The sequence below is a fragment of the Phyllopteryx taeniolatus genome, chromosome 20 (genome assembly GCF_024500385.1).
Source record: "Phyllopteryx taeniolatus isolate TA_2022b chromosome 20, UOR_Ptae_1.2, whole genome shotgun sequence".
Lineage (NCBI taxonomy): Eukaryota > Metazoa > Chordata > Actinopteri > Syngnathiformes > Syngnathidae > Phyllopteryx > Phyllopteryx taeniolatus.
The window spans coordinates 9584717-9603863 of record NC_084521.1 but is presented as its reverse complement, the minus strand read 5'-3'; the positions used below and the strand labels follow the sequence as shown (position 1 = coordinate 9603863).

General features: G+C 41.0%; 2 protein-coding genes and 1 long non-coding RNA gene across 3 annotated transcripts in view; 1 reads left to right on the top strand and 2 right to left on the bottom strand.

Annotated features, from left to right (window-relative positions):
* The window catches only part of ahrra (aryl-hydrocarbon receptor repressor a), a 75750-nt gene extending 73109 nt beyond the window's left edge, over nucleotides 1-2641 (bottom strand). The window contains exons 1-3 of the mRNA XM_061758980.1: nucleotides 2146-2641; nucleotides 1778-1870; nucleotides 188-369 (exon numbers count right to left, since the gene is read on the bottom strand). Of these exons, the coding sequence (XP_061614964.1) occupies nucleotides 188-369; nucleotides 1778-1839 (244 nt within the window). The 5' untranslated portion in view covers nucleotides 1840-1870; nucleotides 2146-2641. The remainder of the gene's footprint in view (nucleotides 1-187; nucleotides 370-1777; nucleotides 1871-2145) is intronic.
* Nucleotides 2642-2988: 347 nt separating this feature from the next.
* On the top strand, nucleotides 2989-7929 carry LOC133470515 (uncharacterized). Its single transcript, XR_009786004.1, has 3 exons — nucleotides 2989-3124; nucleotides 7301-7387; nucleotides 7537-7929. It is a non-coding gene; the product is annotated as an uncharacterized LOC133470515 (long non-coding RNA).
* On the bottom strand, nucleotides 7031-18515 carry LOC133470513 (ankyrin repeat and SAM domain-containing protein 6-like). The gene is made up of 18 exons (XM_061758979.1): nucleotides 17820-18515; nucleotides 16893-17105; nucleotides 15957-16155; nucleotides 15707-15857; nucleotides 14625-14669; nucleotides 14338-14542; nucleotides 13819-13925; nucleotides 13318-13469; nucleotides 11866-12103; nucleotides 11713-11762; nucleotides 11128-11322; nucleotides 10882-11044; nucleotides 10077-10288; nucleotides 9412-9604; nucleotides 9242-9309; nucleotides 8535-8651; nucleotides 7895-7991; nucleotides 7031-7588 (listed from the first exon to the last, which is right to left on the bottom strand). Exons 1-18 carry the CDS (start codon nucleotides 18149-18151, stop codon nucleotides 7539-7541), a joined length of 2787 nt encoding a protein of 928 aa, XP_061614963.1. The 5' UTR covers nucleotides 18152-18515; the 3' UTR covers nucleotides 7031-7538.
* Nucleotides 18516-19147: the final 632 nt, after the last annotated feature.

Here is a 19147-nt window from a genome sequence, read left to right as displayed (position 1 = left end):
CATGTCCTTTAGTTTAAACAATTTTTTTTTCCTAAAATCAAACACATCAAGGAAAGTTGTGTATAAACTGTGCTATGAATAGAGTATATTAGTTGTGTGGCTACCACTTAATGAAATCATCCAGTCGTACACACACACGCACACGCACACACACACACACATGTCCTTGCAAATGTCATCTCCTTACCTTGGAAGAAACTCTTGACGCGGAGGTAGGAAACTGCAAGGCGCAGCACAGACAGTTTGTCCAGTTTGGAGATGACGTCCGGCGGGAACGGCAGCAGGCTGGCCAGCCGGTCCAGCTCGGCATTCAGCCTGTCCCGGTGCCGCTTGGACGGGTTCGTTTTCTCATTAACAGACGACGGCTTCCTGGTGAGGTGGTTCGCAAAAGGGAGACATGCATGAGAGTCGGTGAAAGATTGAAAGGTTTTGAATAAAGTCATGCATCAACACATTTTTAGCTTTTCACCAGCCCAAATTGTCACTAAGGATGTTTTTTTGTTTTGTTTTGTTTTCTCTCACACACTTGCCTGGACTTGGAAGCATTGTGACAAGCAGTGAGAACCAGTTTATGCGTGTGCAGCTTAACTTTTTGGAGCCATGCAACTGTTAAAGGCAAAGTTAGTTGAAATATGACAATCACAACATCACATTTTGACCTTTTTTGTTTTGTTTTTTGTTTTAAATAAAGCTTACACTGTCAGCTGGCCGAGCCCTGATGGTCTTGCTCTACAAGATAAAATAATCAATTATTGGGAGCACTGGCATGTTTTGAAAGGTCTGCCACGGATTGATGGAACTTAAAACAAAATGTATTTGATTTTTTTATTTTATTGGCAGAGACACATGATCATCTCTGCAAATGTCCCTGCCTCAGAACGTTTTTCCTGCAGCCTTCCTCGGTGCGCCACGCAAAACGTTTTTGTTCTTCCTCCAATGACAGCAAACATCTTTAGAGAAAAAAAAAACAAAAATGATTTAAGCACTACAATATAGCTGTGCTGCATGGCATGAATTATATATTTGTATTCTCTAGGGCCTTTTTCTCATTAGTTAAACTCAACAACCCTTTTCACTCCACAATGTTATTTGATGTGTGTACACAACTTGACCAGCTAACTGATGCGTGCATATTTTTTTTTGTTCAGCACATTGCATTTATATCACTGCTCATGATAAATTAGTCTTACTAACTGAAGGATTAACTAAATAATAGTGATTAATGCCATTAGACTGTGAGTTGATATATTATTTTGATAAATGACACTGTAGAGTTTCTTCAACCTGGAAAATTAACTGAATCAAAATGATGGCATTATAGGTCACTGGAGGGTTTTGCTTAATTATTTAAAGACCGTAAAGGGGTGGTCCAACACACATAACTATAATCCTTTTCTGTCACATTTGATGACCACTTTCTACAGTTGTATTTTTTCCTCATTTCATATTAATGAAATGAGCATACAAGCTTATGAGGGCGAGTTCATATGCTGTGTATATTAGAAAGTGTCAACTACAAAACAATTCAAAGTTAAGAACATACATACCACAGGCTAAAAGGTCACGTGATCTTTCAACAGACATGAAAAGTAAAGTCGAGTTGATCGTTTGCTCGCATCTTACAGTCAAATGGATTCATGTTATTTGGCTGACAGGAGTGCAAATGCTACATATATGAGTTCAAAACGTCATAACAGCCGCAATATTTTGTGTCAAACAACACTGATGTGTCACTTGCAGCCTGATTGCGAGGCTCTTGATGAAATGTGAACTTAACTGCTTTTGGACGGGCTTCCTCCGCTTCCTGCCCGCGTACATGCAGTCTCCAGGAGGGATCATGATCTTGCGCTCCGTGGAGGTAACAGGTGCGCTGTGGAAGGACAAACAAACACACACAAAGGACTTTTCAACTTTTCATGTGGCTCCCATGCACTTTGCTTTGGGACTTAGCGCATGAGAGACGAGTCGTATTTAAAGTCCCTCAAAGTGGCTTAATTAGACACTAACTGCAGTGAATTACAGAAGAAGAGAGGGTGGGTAAAATATAAATAGTCCACAAAAAGCAAGTTGCACATTCCAAAGAGTGTGCAATTCAATAACTTCATTAAACCCGAGTAGAAATAACAAAACAAAAAAAGTACTCACCCGAACACGCTGTGGTGGTCAGTTAAGTCCAGTATAATGTTGCAGTGGAGTCACATTAAGCGCAAAAAAAAAAAAAAATTTTGTTTTTTTTTTTTAAAAGAGAGAGCGAGATGCGTCTCGGAGGTGTGCACCCACTCAAGAGTGGCAAGTGATAAATCCACGGGAAAATCAAATCAATCGAAGAGCTCCGAGCGGATGTTTTCATGAGCTTTGTCGCGCTCGCCGTTGCAGATGTTGCCTGATGCTTTATAGCCAATTGAGTCGCCTGCACTTCCTCGCCTTTCAGGTGGCGGATTCCTCTGAATGACATGTCGAGCTCTTCGCACGCAACTCCGCCTCGCAAACAGAGCGCGCGCGCACACGCGCAGACGCTCGTACGCATACAAGCGGACACGAGGTCTGTGGTGCTTTCAGGTGATGTCCGCATATTGGAATTATCAGCGGACGGTGGCCATGCTTGGAGGTTTTGTTTCGAATTTCTGACGTAAATTCACTTGCAAATGTAGATTTGAAAAATTAGAAGCGTCGCTGAGACTTTTAAGGAATTTGAAACAAAAGTGGGGAAACTTAACAAAACATGTCAACATTTATCTCCGCTGCTCCGTTCAGCTGCAGTGGGTTTGTGAGTCATAAAAAGAAAATAATAATATAAGATGTACTCTGCAGTACTATACATTCCTGCTTGTATTGGTTTGAACATAAATCACGCCATTTATCTCGAAATCCTTTCCATGTAAAGTCAGTTTCGGTTTTAACGGGAGACACATGAAGCGGGCATCAGCCCAAACCGACCCCGGCGACGCACGCACGCGCACACGGCTCCGTGGAGCAGTTGGAGGGGAGGGGTCACACGCGAAGGGCAAGCCCACGAGCCCAGCAGCTAATGTGCACACTCATACCCGGACGCTCTGCGGTCGGCGACGTTTACGAGCCGGAAGATGTTCCACCCGCTGCGAAACTGGTTTCACGGAGAAATTCGGTATGCTCTAGAGCGACACTCGGCCGAACTGGACTATATGTACATGATATTGTCGAATTGATGTGATGGATGTCGGTTTTGAAACGTCGACTGGCGGCGCTCTGAGACAAGTTGAAGCAAGTGCGTCAATGTCACCGGAAACAAAACAAAAAAACAAAAAAAAAGAGCTGAGGACGGAAGTGAGATTATTTTGACTTCAAAACAAGAGCTCTTCGTAGAAAGTGAAATACAAGTGAATCGTTTTGTTTGAAGAACAAACGCTGTCGCGTTGCTAACATTTGATTATTTATGATAAGACTAGAACGTATTTCTCGTTTCACGCTCATCCGGTGACTGTCTCTTTAGGTTTACTGTGTAACGTTTACCGGAAACAAAACTGTTCGCCCGTCACCTTTGACTAGTGACGACCACAAATTCAGTTTTCTAAAAAAAAAATTTTAAAAAAAATATTATTACAAATGTTTAGCATAGTTCTATTTTACTATAATTCGATTTTGCCCGTGAACTATTTTAAGATGTTTTGTTGCTTCTTTTTCTGCATACAGTTTTTAACTAACATTCTTGTCATTAGTATAAAATATTTTTTTCCATTCATTTTTACGTCTTAACCCTTCAAATTCGAGTTTGTTTGCAGAATGTGCGGATTGTTCTTATGTATATTCTCAGCACAGTAGCTACCACCCTTTATTAGTATTATTTTTTTTTCTTATATTGCTTATAGCACAGTCTTTCTAGTAAGCAGATGAATCTCCCACTTCTTAAATTAAAATGTAATTCTTCTCCATGGTCAGCAGAGGGTATCTCCACTTCTTCAAATCAATTCATTTGCTCAATTGGAGTGCAGTAAGCCATTAAAAGCCTCTTTTTGAAACTAAGAATATTACATGAAATTGTTCCCTTGTCCAAAGATGACTGATGTTAATAATTTTTTATTTTTTTTTTAAATCATGCGTTTAATCCAGAATTAAACCACTTTGACCTGAATTGTACGTAAACAACAAGAAAGAAAGCAAGAAAAAGTAGTTCTCATGGGTGTCATTTGGCCTATAGTGTCCACAATAGAGCCAAAAGCTACAATTTGACATAAACAGTTAATGCATACAATAATTGTCATTTGTGTAGAAGAGTGGACTGCTTTTGATGCACATTGTAGTCCACAAAGTGGTATATTTTTTAGGAATATCAATTAACTATTGTCTTCTTCTATGTTGTGCTTCTTAGTAAAATGTATTGTACCTTTTGATAAATGTGTTTTGATGTCTTTTTTGTTTGTTTGTTTGCATTTAAACAATGAAACGTGCCACTGAAATCTGTCTCGTCCTTCCAAGAGCAAGGGAAACATGTTGACAGTGTACTGCATTGCCCTCTGCTGTCATAATTTATATTTTACATATACCGTAGATGTACCCCTAACATGACTTCCTGATGGTATTAACTAAATCCAGTCGTTGAATTAAGACGATACACCAATTAAATTCCAAATAAAATTGATCCCGCTATCCCACATACATCACAAAGAGGAGACAACACACACAGGCGTGCAAGGACAGATGTCAGAGTGAAGGGCCACGCAAAAGGGCTGCGCCCCCTGACCTTAGTTTTCAGGGGTTTGATGCCTTGCTCAAGGGCACCTCGAAAGTACTTAGAATGCAGACTATTATCTGTGTTGCAATTTACAGTATTTTGGCTACAGCCATCTCATGTCTTAAATGGGACCCGCCCCTTGTACGCTGACGCCGACTCTGGAACTTCATTCGACTCTTTGCATCCACGTTTCATCCGTAGGAAGTCTGGGCAGTCGTTTGAAAGAGGGCCAAAAGGGAACATACTGGCATCCGTGGTAGACGGTAGGCTGGACCATAGTGTGCCTTTGAGCCACCGGGACTCAGCAGCCCCGTCCCCCACCTCCCGTCACAGATACTGTGATAGACCTTGACAAAACTTCGCAAGGCTTGATTATGGAGAAAAGGTTTCAGGTAAACGGGGCCTCTGTGGTTGTTGGGAACAGAGTGTACATGTAGCTTAACACTGTCAGTGGCTTCCATTAAAGCTAGAGAGATGCTTTGGTATCAATATGAATCCACTGGCACCGCCATTCAAGATGCCATCTACTGTAGATTAAGCCCAGACTTAAAGCCCTGCCAACGCTGCTTTTGCAATTACCTTCGCACGCAACCTTGTTTGAGCCTGCGAGTGACAACGGAGTCACCGAAAAGCCACACGCCACTCGCAATTGTGTGGCCTTCATTGATTAAGATGTCACCGTGGGACTTCAAAGGGAAGCGTGGAGAGGTGACATGACATGTCTGATTCTAATGGACATGAATCATTGATGGGACGGTCCCTCTCGAATGACACTAACATCCGCTCATTTCATTTCTGTCACAATTATTTAGGACAGGGCCGTTCATGACATTAACCATTGCTCAAGGAGACAAGACAAACGAACCCTTACATACCGGTTGGGTTAAATTTGACACGGTTTGACATTTGACTAATAAAAATTCCCTAAATGTCACTCTTTCACTCTGAAATTTTATGTCTTAAAATACACAAATATGATACTGTTTCAAAATGTCTTTCTTTTGTATAGGTGCTACAAAATTTCAACATGAGGGAGACAAAAGGGGGGGGAATAATTAAACAGCAAAACATCCAAAGATACCTGGGAAACCCTGGCACCAACATGACTGTTGCAGGGAGTGATGTTGACAGTGGAATGGTGATGTGAAATGAGCCAACAACTGTTTATGCTAACAATATGCCGGCCTGAGAGAGATGTGCTCACTGGGTGTTAGACGCAGCTGCCAGCAACCAACTTTAATGGATGTGTACATGTGTTGACAGCATGGGGGGGATGGTGGGGGGGACAAGTCACAAGTCATCCGGCATAGACAGGAAAGTGTCAACTGTGAGGTCACCAAGGCAAACAAATACACACACACACACAATGTAGTAAAGCCATTGTCCAAGGTCACGCTCACATGTGAGCCAAATAATTATGTCAGTGTTGTACAGCCAGGGAGAAACGGAAAAAAATAATTTTACAAAAATGGCCCTAAACTTGAAGAGAGAATTTTTGGGGAATAAATGTTTGCCCCAAATCTTTCTATCAACATGTAATCTGACCACAACATCATTACAATTCAGGTTTAAGCCTTGTATCGTAATCACGCTTTTTGATGATAATGTATTACATCAGAGCGTGAGCTGCAATTATGTCTTTTATTGAGAATATCCATTCATCCATTTTCTATAACTGCTCATCTTGTTCAGGGTCGCTGGACCTGAAGTCTATCTATCGCAGCTGACTTCGGGGGAAAGGCACACTGCATAATGGACTGGTCGCCAGTGAAAGGCAAAGCGCTACTTTTCGTTTAGACAGGGCTACGGCCTGTCTAAATGAAACAGCCTTTATTTCTCAAACGTGCAATAGATATACCTACAGTTCTCAGCATAAAGTGTGCACCTCATGAGATTTGTCAGTGTACGCACACAAAAATGTCATTCTTCAAAATGATTTTAATGTTCCCAATTTTAGTGCACACAAATTTAATTTTTAGCAAAGTTAAAGTATCGCTTTGGAAACAAATGTAACTCACGAATTCCCTCACAGGTTTCAATTCTGAAAATTGTTCGTTTGACTGGGAAATACTGTTGCTTACTTTTCAAAAGAGGGTGGACTCATTTATGTTGAGGCCTATGAGGATGCCAGTGATTAGCAGGATATTATTTCAGAAGGAAATATTTTGTATTCATGGCATACTGCCAAGGAAATTCTGTTAAGAAACCACCAACACAGTTATGCTGGAGAAAGTTTGACTAAGAGGCCCAGTGGAAACTGTTGCTCGTATTTAGACCCACGGAATCTAAAAAGAATTTAAAACAAAATACATCAAAAACCTATCAACATTAAAGCATCATAATGTTTATTTATTTCACAATGGAACCATCTGTTACCAAATAAGTCCATCATTTGAAGACATAAAATACTGATAGAAGCAGCCTAATAAACTGTATACTGTACTGCACTTTCTTATACTCCCTTTGCTTTCCTTATGATTGCACGTATTACTCACAGTCTTGCAAACGAAAAACTCCTTTTAACTCAAAACCTGCTGTGTCTCTCACATTTACTCAGTCACTCTTCCTTTGTTTTGTGCACTTTGTCTTTAGGTTCTCTAGCAGCCGTGTTCCACCTTCACTGCTTGAGTGTCCATAGAAACACTTCAAGAAAGATTTGTTGTAAAGGCACCTAAGAAGGTAGTGGCTAGTTGTCTTACTGTAATATCTTCTTGTACCAACACCTTAATTCACTATGTGAGGATACTTATGTCTAGAATACTGTAATTGAATTGCTTCAGGTCACCAGCATTTGAGTATTATTTGAAGTGGTTTGCTGTCCGTTTCAGAGTTACCTCTTACTGGAGGAACAAACCTGATGTCTCATCCAGTTAGTTGGAGCTGAGGTGGAAAAAGGGGGTAAAAACAGTTATCACCAGGTCATATCCACTGAATGTCCTTTTTCCTATGTAAATACACCATCAGAATATTAGGAAATCCCGCACTAATAACACTTTCATGGAACAAAGTGTCTATTTTAAACACCGGTACAGCTACAATAAAAACAAATCTGTTTGGAAACAACAAAAAAGCTTTTGTTACACAATACATACTCTATGTGCATGAATCAATTAATCACCTTTAAGCAAAACAGGAAATTGAAATATTCCCTAAAATAATTAAATCTTTCAGGAATGAAACACTCACAACGTGGCTCTCCGGGTGGTCTTGGGTTGCTGGCACTGCTGCCAAAGGATGACTGGAAGTTATGTATGGTTTCTTGAAGGATCTGCCTTTCTCGGCCCTGACCAAGGCACACAATGTTGGTTTCACAATCTCAGGAAAATATGGCAAGTTACAGCATATTTTGTCAAACTGCAACGGTCCAGAATTTAAGTAATTTCAAGTTCATCTTACAATATAACCCTTAAAAATAAATGGATTATAGAAGATTTGATTTTGGAAAAATGCTCCCGAATTACCCGTGTACATGCAACAACGACTCTCTTGTGACTTCTTCCAACTCCTAGCCTAAATTTAGCTCCTCCCCCACATACAACACTTGTCTATTGGATGAGATGTGCCAACATAGTTAATTGGCACCAAGATGCCACAAGATGGTGCCAAAGCCCTGTCTAACAGAACAGTAGGACTAACTTTTGTTGGACCTCTTAAGGCGTTTCAGAAAGAGCACAAAAACAGTTAATAGGCGGGTTTTTCAGTGAATAGCGAAGTCGGGATTTCGCGACTAGGCGGCGGAACACTGTATCGAAGTTTAGTCTTAATAATACCATTGTGGGACGATTTGAATGCCACCCCATTTTGGTGGAAGAGGTGTCTTACGTACCTTCCCAGCGTTAAGCTCTGATATGGCTGCCAAGATCTGTTGTCTTGGTCCATCTGTTTTAATACCAAGCTCCCTCAGGTCTCCATCTGTTAAAGTCAGAAAAGCTTCCATATCCACCTAATGAATGACAAGAAAAACAAACCATTATTCCCAGCTTGTAATATAAGCGTGCCTACCCAATACAGCCTTTTTATACACACCAATTCATCATTGCCAAGCAAATTTATTTCATGAAAACCTAACTCCTACATAGTCAAATTTGACCTGTTTTGACATTTGAGAGCAATAAAATAAATGTCACCCTGAAGTTGTATGACATTTCTAAAAGAGATCCAAAATACACAAAAATAGAAGCTAGAAGTCTTATTCTTTTGTACAGGTCCTGCAAAGTTTGTGCGCACTGAGGCTGTTTTGTGTCACATTTGACCCATGTCGACAAAAATGCATTTGACATTCACCAGTGTGTTAAATCAAGGGAAATTGTGTTAAAGGTGGGAATCTTGAAACTGGACATTCCATAAATGTATGGAATAATATTTTTCATGGGACAGTGGTAATAGTGTTGAAGGGGGAGGTTGAAACATTAGGGAATTTTGAAACAGTGTAAAACAGTAGTGTGCATGGAAAATGAACAGTATGCAAGAGTTAAGAATAAAATCTTTTAATTGACACTGATTTTAGTTAACGATAGAGAAAGGAATAAGTACCTCCTGTTCCTCAAATATGGGCTGATATTTTTCCAACGACAGTTTCTTTAAGATACTTGACAACTCATCTAAAAAAAAAAAACAAATCAATCAAAATGGTAAATCCATAGAATGAGTTCATGTAAATTGCATGACTCTAGTTTATTTTTGGGTTTCACATGTTTTATTACCTTCATCGGTGATGGTGCCACTACTGGAGCCGCCACTGCTCTTGGAGCGAGGATGGGAAGAAGCCGAGGACAAGGAGTCTCCTTGCCCACCGGTGGGCTTGGGGGTCGGGGAGGGAGACGGAGTCAGAGTGGGCGATGTGCTCTTGGAGGTGGATGAGTTCCCAGACTGAGGTCTCCTTTTCAAATCCATCTTCTGAAAGGAATGAAGATCATTTTGGCATTCATAATGATTGCATCTTTAGACCAATTCAGAATGTTTAGAACAATGGGTGCCATGATACTACTGGGTGGTAGAACATGAGTGACCACCGTTGACCTGAAATGAAATGATGATGTAAACATTCTGCGTTTTGGGCCGCCACAAATACCCCAGATTTAGTTTATTATTTTTTTAATTTCTGTCTAAAAAATGTAAATGAATCCAGCGCAACTTCTGGGTGAGGGGGATAAGGTGAGTGGAAACCATTTGCCCTGTTTACTAAATCGCTCTGCCTCGGTCAAATGATATGGAAGGGTTTGTTTTGTTTATGAGTGATGTCATCGGAGAACGCTTCACCTTTTGCCACCAGGGAGAACGTGTGACGTCATGGTGAATTTGTCTATTGTGACACACGCTCAATGTTTTACACTTGAACCAAGTAATGACATGTAAACAGGATGCTGACCCTTCTTGAGGAGATGTCCATATTCGGGTGAGAGTGCGTATCAGGGAGGCTGATATCTGGTGGTGGCATGCTGGCGGTGGCAGCAGGAAGTGCCGGTGGACTTAAAGTTTGGCTGTGCTGTTTCTCAGTTGGTTGAGTCTTCACATCAATCAGGCCCGCAGCTTTCTTCCGTTGGGCCGCTATCTGGGCGAGAACACCATCTGCACTGCCCCCTTAGTGGAAGCATGTCAACGCTCATTGTCAAAGATAGACACAAAATACTGTATGCTGGAAAGCCATTTGACCAGTTATCCGATGTCCTTGATATCCAGTTTAAGGATGTGCTAGTACATTCTTTCTCACTAGTCAGACAATCCAGGCAGTAGTGGCAAAAACATTACCAGTAAGACGCAATTGTTCTATTTGTGCACTGAATGGTCTGACTAGTGAGTACAAAGAGCATACTAGTACATGCACCTTAGGTTGGATATCAAGGATATCGAATAAATGCTAAAATGGCTTTTTGGAAAAACCATTTGAGCAGTTAGTTGATATGCTTGATATCCAGCTAGTAAGGCAACTTTGTCATACAAGTAGGACAATTACATGTTAGGAGTGAGGTAAGACTGCAGCAGCTGACAACTGCGTGCTACTAAAACTACTAGTGACATAATAAAATCTTACAAGTTAACATCTATTGCTTTACTAATACGCTAGTAGCACACATCGTTAAGATGTAGCTGTCCAACAAGTATGTATGAATAATAAATGCTCAAATGGCTTTCCATAGCTTTCGATATGTATTTCTGACTTTGACCATGTGAACCTGAGCGATTGTGCGTCTCCCGATTGAGGCCCGCCACTCCATTGGAGCCTCCAGAGGAGTGAGGCGAGTGGTAGTGGCCAGAGTTGGAAGGAGAAGAGGACGAAGGCCCCTTGGGAAGGCCGGGAAACTTAATGGATCTGCTCACCACTCGACTGATAGATGTCTAAAAAGATGAATACAGGACAGAGACATTAGCTGTACTATGAGCAAATAAAAACTCCTTGTCCTTCTCACGCAAAAACACACAATATCGGAGTTCCCGCTGCTGTTCAACTTCCTCTGGGGTGGCATCGGAAGCCGAGGTGCTTCGCTTTTTCCCTCCCTGAGGAGGTGTGAGCGGTCCGAGTTCCACGATTCAAAGTTGGATGGGGGCAGGAAGGGAGGGATCACTGCCTTCAGCTTGTCATTAGGTAGCCGGGTAAGGGGAGCGCCGCTTCGAAGCTGAAGGAGAAAACCGCGATGTCAGCAACACTGAGAAAGTGCAGACCTCCGCCAAGACTTAAACATTTGTGACCTGCAAAATTGATACATTTTTCAATTTCTTCTGGGAACAAAATGTCAGAAAATCCTAAATGACCACAACAAATTACCCCAGATCTGATGAGATTTGACAGATTAAGAACAATTCAAAAGGAAATTCCAACACTGTTCCCTGCTATTTTGTTTGTGTCTACAAATATGAATGCTAACAATTTCATCCATTATTGAAGTCATTATCTAAAAACGTTTAGTTTCATGTCATTATCAATGTGTTGAATGCAACCAAAATGTATTCAGCAGATCCTTCAATTAATTTATATTGGCACCAAATTTATGGATGAACATTCCTACCATTGTGGTAATTAGCGTATCCTCCTTTTCTGATGATGTCCTGCACAGACCTGGGAAAGAAACCAACATCACATCTACCGTATCTTAAGCGTGTATGCTTTTAATGTCCCCTCTTATCCTTTCTACTAGCACTCTTACAATTCTCTTGCTTACCTGTCTCTTTGCTCTTGACTGCCCAGACGGCGCTGATGTCACTTACTCCCTGGGTACTAGTGGGTGCCAGAGCAGCGTTAGCGGTACTAGCAGGTTTCACGTCAGCCTTCATGGTGGCGTCCAGGGAGGTCTCTGCGTCATCGGGGAACGGAGCCAGCCGGTTGGACAAAAAGCCATGTCTCAGGGTGTGAGTCAGCTTCAGCCGTCGGAACCGATTAGACATCCTACTCCACCAGGACTGCAGATGGGGTTACAGTCCAGCATGTCAACTTGTGGGGTGTATTTATAGAACATGATTTCGTTATTTAACTAGAGTGAACCCCTGCATGTTGTCTTTTCATCACTGTCAAATTCACGTATTTGCGGATTTTTGGGTGAGGAACCTATCCTTCGCAATTTGCTGAAAAGATAATCTATTTGCTGTTTTTGTGCTCAGGCCAAAGCAATAATAGTATTACGTTGGCGCCATCTTGTGGCAATTTGGTACAGCGTAACTACGGTGTGTTAATTTAAATTGAGGCGCTTCAGTTAGACAAGAGGAGTGCTTTGCTGCCATGTTACGGCATCTTGGCGTCAAGGAACTATGTTGAGGAGTTTCATTTAGATATACACTGTAAATGGTGCGTTTTGCCGTAATTTTGTGCCATCAATACTTAACGAATGTTGGGAAAATGGATAAACCCAAATAAACGTCCACCAATATCACCACAGCCAAATCTTTGGCAGCGATAATTATGTGTCAATATTGTGTTTCACTAACTTTGCTGCTTCAGTTTTCATGTTTTTGATTTACATTGGTTCACATTGTTGTAATGATTAGTTTTGCATTTTTTTTATCAACTCCAAAACAAAATGGTATTAATGTCTACTGATGAATAAGGCTGAACAGGATGTTATCTTATTACAAAACTTTTATTTAGTTTTCAATAAGTCTTTAAAACATAGAAAATGCTTATAGTTGATTTACAATTTAAAATAGAGACATATAAAAATATATTGAAAATCTCTAATAAATGTTCGTAGCCTCGGAATGTTACATGTCCGTACCATTGTAAACTGAAGATCCCCCGTGACCAAGCTTGTAATTTATTGGAAAATGAAATTAATTTTCCCCTTGAAATGTCTTGAAAGGCCAATAATCTGTTCGAGCCCCCCCAAAAAAACAACAATTATTTATGTGTTTTCGATAAACAAAAGTAGCAATGTATTTTATAAAAATCTAATACAACCTAATAAAAGAGGATGTTAAGAAATAGACTGGCTTTTCAAAGTGTAATCTCTGTACTTTGCGGCAAACTGAAAATCACAACAACTGCAGTATTGTATGTGTGTGTCTTTGAGGCATTTGTCAAGGTACCACTTTACTGGGATTGTAGGGGCCATTTATAATGCAATGACTGCTTTTAATTTGACAGGATATTAGAGCAACTCAATGACAACGAAAATCTTTACCTTAAGGCCTCCTTTGTCATCAGGTGGCACAGGGGTGTTGTTGAGGGCATGTCTGCCTTTGGAGTGAGCCACTGATGTCCTGCCACGGTGTTTGGACCTCTCCTTGTCCACTTGCATACACACTGAGGCTAACAGACGCACCAGCTCAGTGTCTGACAAAACCAACAGAAGATACAAACAATTACTCAATCATTCAAGAGTATACTCAAGGGTAAATGAAAACATAGTAATTTCCATTTGAAAAAACAACAGACATACTAAAAAATTGCTTATTAAGTGTCCTCTAAGTTTTAGAAAGTATGACTATTAGAGGTTTATTCAACTGAAAGACATTTTTACTCAAAGTCTGAAGATTACCTCTTCTTATACATATACAGTACTTAAATGATCACTTATTAAGCTAACATTTATCAACTTCATATGACTGTTCGTTGACCCCCCCAAAAAAACAACAACAACATAAAATATGTTATATTATGATGACATCATAACAGTGGCTACCTGGATCATTTAGCAGCATGACCAAATCAAAAGCTGTGTATCCATTCTTTGCTCGAAGGTTGACATCAGCCCCTTGACATAGTAGGTACTTGACAACGTCTTTATTTCTGAAAGAAGAATAAAATGCTTTTTCATTGTTTTGTGCCACTACAGAGTCAAAAATTGCAACAACTTGAGGATTGACTTAAAAATCCATGATCACACCACCATCAAAAAAATGTTTTCCATTGTGAGATTTTCATACAATTACATACAATACATACAATGATTGATTGTTGTAACCAATCTGGAAATTGCTGTTATAATAGTGCCTACAACATGATCTCTCTCAACATTTACACATAGCACCACCATCCATCCATTTCCTGAGCTGCTTATCCTCACAAGGGTCGCGGGAGTGCTGGAGCCTATCCCAGCTATCTTCGGGCAGGAGGCGGGGTACACCATGAACCGGTTGCCAGCCACCGTGCCGCCCACATAGCACCTTGTTATAGCAAATTATTAACAGCTACTGCTCACCCATGATATGTGGCCTGCATCAAGGCCGTCCACCCGTGGACTCCGTCTTGTTTGTCGATGTCGGCTTTCTTCTCCACCATTCGCTGCACAACTTCTAACTGACCGCTCACTGCCGCCATCATCAGTGGCGTTGCTCCCTCCTGATTGGAAGAATTCACCTGAGTGGGATCCTCTTCCAAGATTTCTTTGACTAGCTGGGAATTTCCTGAGCATAAGCACAAGGGGGGGGGGGAAATCATCTTATAAACAACCAGTCACGTTATTGTTGGGAAGTTATTTCAACACACCCAGTTTGAGGGCGCTGAACACGTCTGGTCGTCGTCTCTCATCATCTGGGAAGAAACAATCAAGATTGAGATGAGATTAACAAGTATTCTTGATCATTTCCCATCCCTGGACATAAACAACAGGGTTTGTGTGTGTGGTTGCCTGAGTGTGCGTGCGCGCATGCGTGTGTATGAATGGTTAATACGGTAAAATTTAAGTTGTTTCAAGTTTCATTTTCAAGGCTTTCCAACACATTGCAGCTGTGATAATTTTACATGTTGGTTCAAAAATAATTATTTTTTTATTTTATCACATTAAAAAGCCTGCTATGTTGCATAGAAGTTACAGTTTTATGTTGTATACAACTGGATTCTTCATATGTTTTATGTTATATAAATTTAAGTATATGCATATGTGTAAATTAAACTAGTGAACCATTCTGTCTGATATTTGAGCTAATTGTTGTGAAAGAACAAGTTTGTAAATGTTAAGCACTTAAAAGAATATTATCCAAAACTATCCAAAAGTATTTTGGACACATTTAAATACAAATATTTTCAAGAATTTCCAGCTCTCTTACAAACATTGTGTGTAAAAATGAGTCACAAGCTATATGGTGCAGGTACAATACGAAACTACTGATGCAGAGAAGCATCAAAGAGGTTGAATGAACGTTTACGACCTTTGCTATCGCTTTCACATTAGCGTTAACTGCAGTGAATGTCGATCACACACATAAAAGCGGGAACCATTAAAGAGCTCCTGCGGTAGAATGCTTCTTTTTGCATGTCGTTCAGAAAAGGCCAAGAGTGAGGAAGTAGAAGAGCACTTGTGGTGTGGTAGAGCTAACCTAATTTAACGAACTAGCAAGCTAACCACCCGGAATAACTGAAAAACCACGATATAGAGGGACCACATAAAAAATTATTTATTTATTTTTTTCCATGTAGTTTTACCTCTCCCACACGCTTTAACTGCTAAGAAACTAACAGTATGATATGGACGCTTAAAAAAACAACAACTTTGTATCACCTTATTTAAAACTAAAGCAGCACAGAAATAATCTTAGGAAAAATGAAAGGGACAGAGAGAGAAGTCATACCAGTCTGTGGTCGTACAGTAGTGATGGAATCCAGGTAAGCCTTGATCTCTCTCTGTTGTAGCTGCATGGCGAGTTCAAATGCTGTCTTGGACAACACATTAACACGGTCTGGATCAGCACCACGCTCCACCAGCTGCTGGGCCACAGCCACCTTGCAGAGAAATCAACTTGATCTGTCATTGTCTCCCGAAACTCAAGCACACAAGAACGCTAACTGTATGCTGAATTAGCCTCTCGTCTTTCATCCTACCTTCCCACTGAGTGCCGCCACCATCAGCGGACCCCAGCCGGTGGTCTTCTGTGCAAAGCTGACATCGGCGCCCCACTCCAGCAGCAGACGCACTGTGGCTTCATGGCCATGTTGAGACGCCACCATCAGAGCTGTAACGTCCATGAAATCTCGCACACCGCCCCCTGCGCAGGCTTCACCAGCTCCGAAACCAACAGCGCTATGGAAAGAATGCACACTCAACCACAAATATTCAAAAACATAAAGTACTCATAAATTGGGATATTAGGCTTTTGAGTTACATTTCAGAATGGACCTAAAATGCACTACAGTATAACTTTTATGTAAACTTAATTTGACCTTCTCTAAAATTGTTAATGCAGGTTTTTCATATTCAGTGATTCTGTACTTTATGTACAACTTGCTGTTTTTTAACAAAGAAGCTGAAAGGCAAATTTTACCCATGAATCAAACAGTATATTTCCAAGAAAAGTACACTCCTATGCCTTTTTGTGACTCTTCCAGTCTCTCTCGATCTCTGTTGCAACTTGCCGATGACGTCTGTGACACTTTAAGCTCCGAGAACATCCTGTTTGAAGCCTTGCAATGGCGAGATACTGTTCAACAATTGTTAGACGTTGGCTTGGTCTCATCAGGTCCAAGTGTGTGCAGCATGTTGAAGAGGACTGTTTAAATATCAACTCTAATCGAATCAAGAAATGTTACGGTTCATGCATGGATCAAACGTCTGTTGTGAATTTTGCAGCTAAGCTTTTTTTTTTTTTTTTTTGAACAGTCAAGCATGTGCATTGAAAGGTTTAGAGGTCAAATTAAGTTCACCTGTAAACGTAATAATATATTTGAGGTTCAGCCCGAAATTTACCCAGAATCCGAACATCCTTAACATTTTGTGACGAGTGCACATCTCAAGTTGTTTGACCGTGAGAGACGACAAACCTGCAGCTGTTGTTGTTGTTTCCGTTGGAGTCTGCGGCCGCGGCCAAGTGATCAAAGTCGTCGACGAAGGCGTCGCTCTCCAGGAGAAGTTTCACGACATGCGTGTGTCCCCCGCGTGCCGCCATCGTCAGGACACTTGCACCCAGCCTGTTCCGCCCATTAATGTCTGCCCCATTCTCCAACAGGATGTGGGCGACGGTCAGGTGACCAAATCTACGCATGCAAAAAAGACACAGATCACAGATGAATAATATTACTGTTTGTTCTCTTTCATCCATCTGTCCATCCAGTTTTTTTTACAGCACTTGTCCTCATTTGGAAGTCAGGTACACTCTTGAATGGTCGCCATCACGCTAGTGTCAACCGTGTGAGGCAGATGGACGCCAGCACTCAATTTAGGATGTCCATCTGATGCAGCGAGCGAGTTTCTAAGTGTGCTCCATATTGGGCCACGAAAGAATCAGTGAATAAAATGTTCAAACGCTGCATTATGTCACAGTGACTTGAACATTGTTTCAATCCAGAACAGGACGTTTGTTAAGTACAGTTCAGGTGTATTGAAATACTTAAGCACACAGTATTAAGTACTGTACAAAACATTTGCATTCAATCTTTTAAAACTGTTTGTTTATGTGCAATATGTTTTTCATTGAATCATTACTTGCCTCCAGTTTTCATTTTCCTATATTGCAGCGCAGTGTTAATGTTCAAAGTGCGCATAATATAACAATACGTTTCAAGAATAAAACATCTGCCCTCGGGATTTATGAACACTTTGGCCTACTACGCTATTGTATTGTTGGTCATTATGGTGGCATGTAGAGCGCAAAGTCTCTTTTTTTTTTAACTTGGTGTAAAAAGTTTGAGGAGCACTGTTCTGCAATGATTGGGATATTCCTGAGTAAGATGTCGGAGGTGTCAGCCCACCTGGCAGCCTGCATGAGGGGCGTCCAACCGTAATTGTTGCGGCTGTCCACCGAGGCCCCCTTTCGGAGCAAAAAACGGACCAGGTTTTCATGACCGCTGGCCGAGGCAAACTGCAGGCCGGTGTTTCCCTCCTCGTCCGTGCAGTCCACCGGTACGAGAGACAACAACAAATCCGCCGCGTTGCACTCCGAGCCCGCGTCCGAGCGCAGTCTGCTCTGCCGTCCGCAGTCTTTGGAGGCTCCGGGTTCCAGGATCCCCCGGGCCGTTTCGTAGTCCCCCTCATCGCAGGCGCGGAGGAGTAGCATCGAGTTAGCGGGGACGCCGAAGTTCATGTCCGCCTTTTTGCTGTTATTCCGCTCCCATTCAACTTGGAATTACCGACAAGAAGAGTTGAAAACTTTTCCTCTGTCACTCGGCCTGCATTTGGACGTCATGATGCGCGGCCCCCTATCGGCGCGAAACAGCAATCAACTATAAAAATGTATCTTTGTGTTATTTTGTCACAACAATATCCATGGGCTGTCGTTTTCCAGTAAACCTCTTGGCATGGGTTCACCACCGGCTAACTCTGCGCTGTTACCCGTTACTTGATCCAGAATTGGTTCACCCACCATCGTCCTTTACGCGGACACATCTTCCGGTTTCCTTTCAAAACAATATACTCAACGACACGTGATTGTTGTTTTACTATTACAATAATATACCTTCCGGAGTTGCTACTTGTCAAATGATTTGTCTGTTTCTAAATATTATCCAGTACGTTTTTAACTCACACCTTATCGTCCGCACTCAAGAAATTAATTGTGTGTTCACATCCGCACAAATATGACCACGACAATTAGAAATATCATACCACAACGATTACTTTTTTTATTTTTTTTTATTTTTTCAAATTAGCGAAAAAATTGTGACAAAGTCCCGCGACCCTAGTAAGATAAGCGGTACAGGAAAATAATTAATGAAGTTTGTTACAAAGTCTACCTTGACAATGTTTCGTGAACACGTTGTGTCGCCCTCCAGTGGTTAAAACAAGCTATTATAAACTACTGTCACATTATGCAGTTTAAACATTAAAACTGCACTTACAATGAGGGGGGAGGGGCTCTACACAATTCAGATGTATTTTACATAAAATTTAAATACAATTTTACCCAAATAAATGTTAAAAAGCAAACAAACAGTTGTTTGGGATTTCAAGCAAATGTATTAATCTTAAAAATTAAATACAACTGAATTGTATTTGGGCAGTAATTCTTTCTCAAACCACTAGAGAGAGCCAGTGTACTACCAACTAATCACTTGAATTGGAAGTTATTTGGGAAACCATG

Coding starts and splice junctions, on each gene's coding strand:
- LOC133470513 (XM_061758979.1), bottom strand. CDS start 18,151: ATGAACTTCGGCGTCCCCGCTAACTCGATGCTACTCCTCCGCGCCTGC. Junction 15,858..15,956: donor TGGCGGCACTCAGTGGGAAG/GTAGGATGAAAG, acceptor TTTCTCTGCAAG/GTGGCTGTGGCCCAGCAGCT. Junction 13,470..13,818: donor CATGCTGCTAAATGATCCAG/GTAGCCACTGTT, acceptor TGGTTTTGTCAG/ACACTGAGCTGGTGCGTCTG.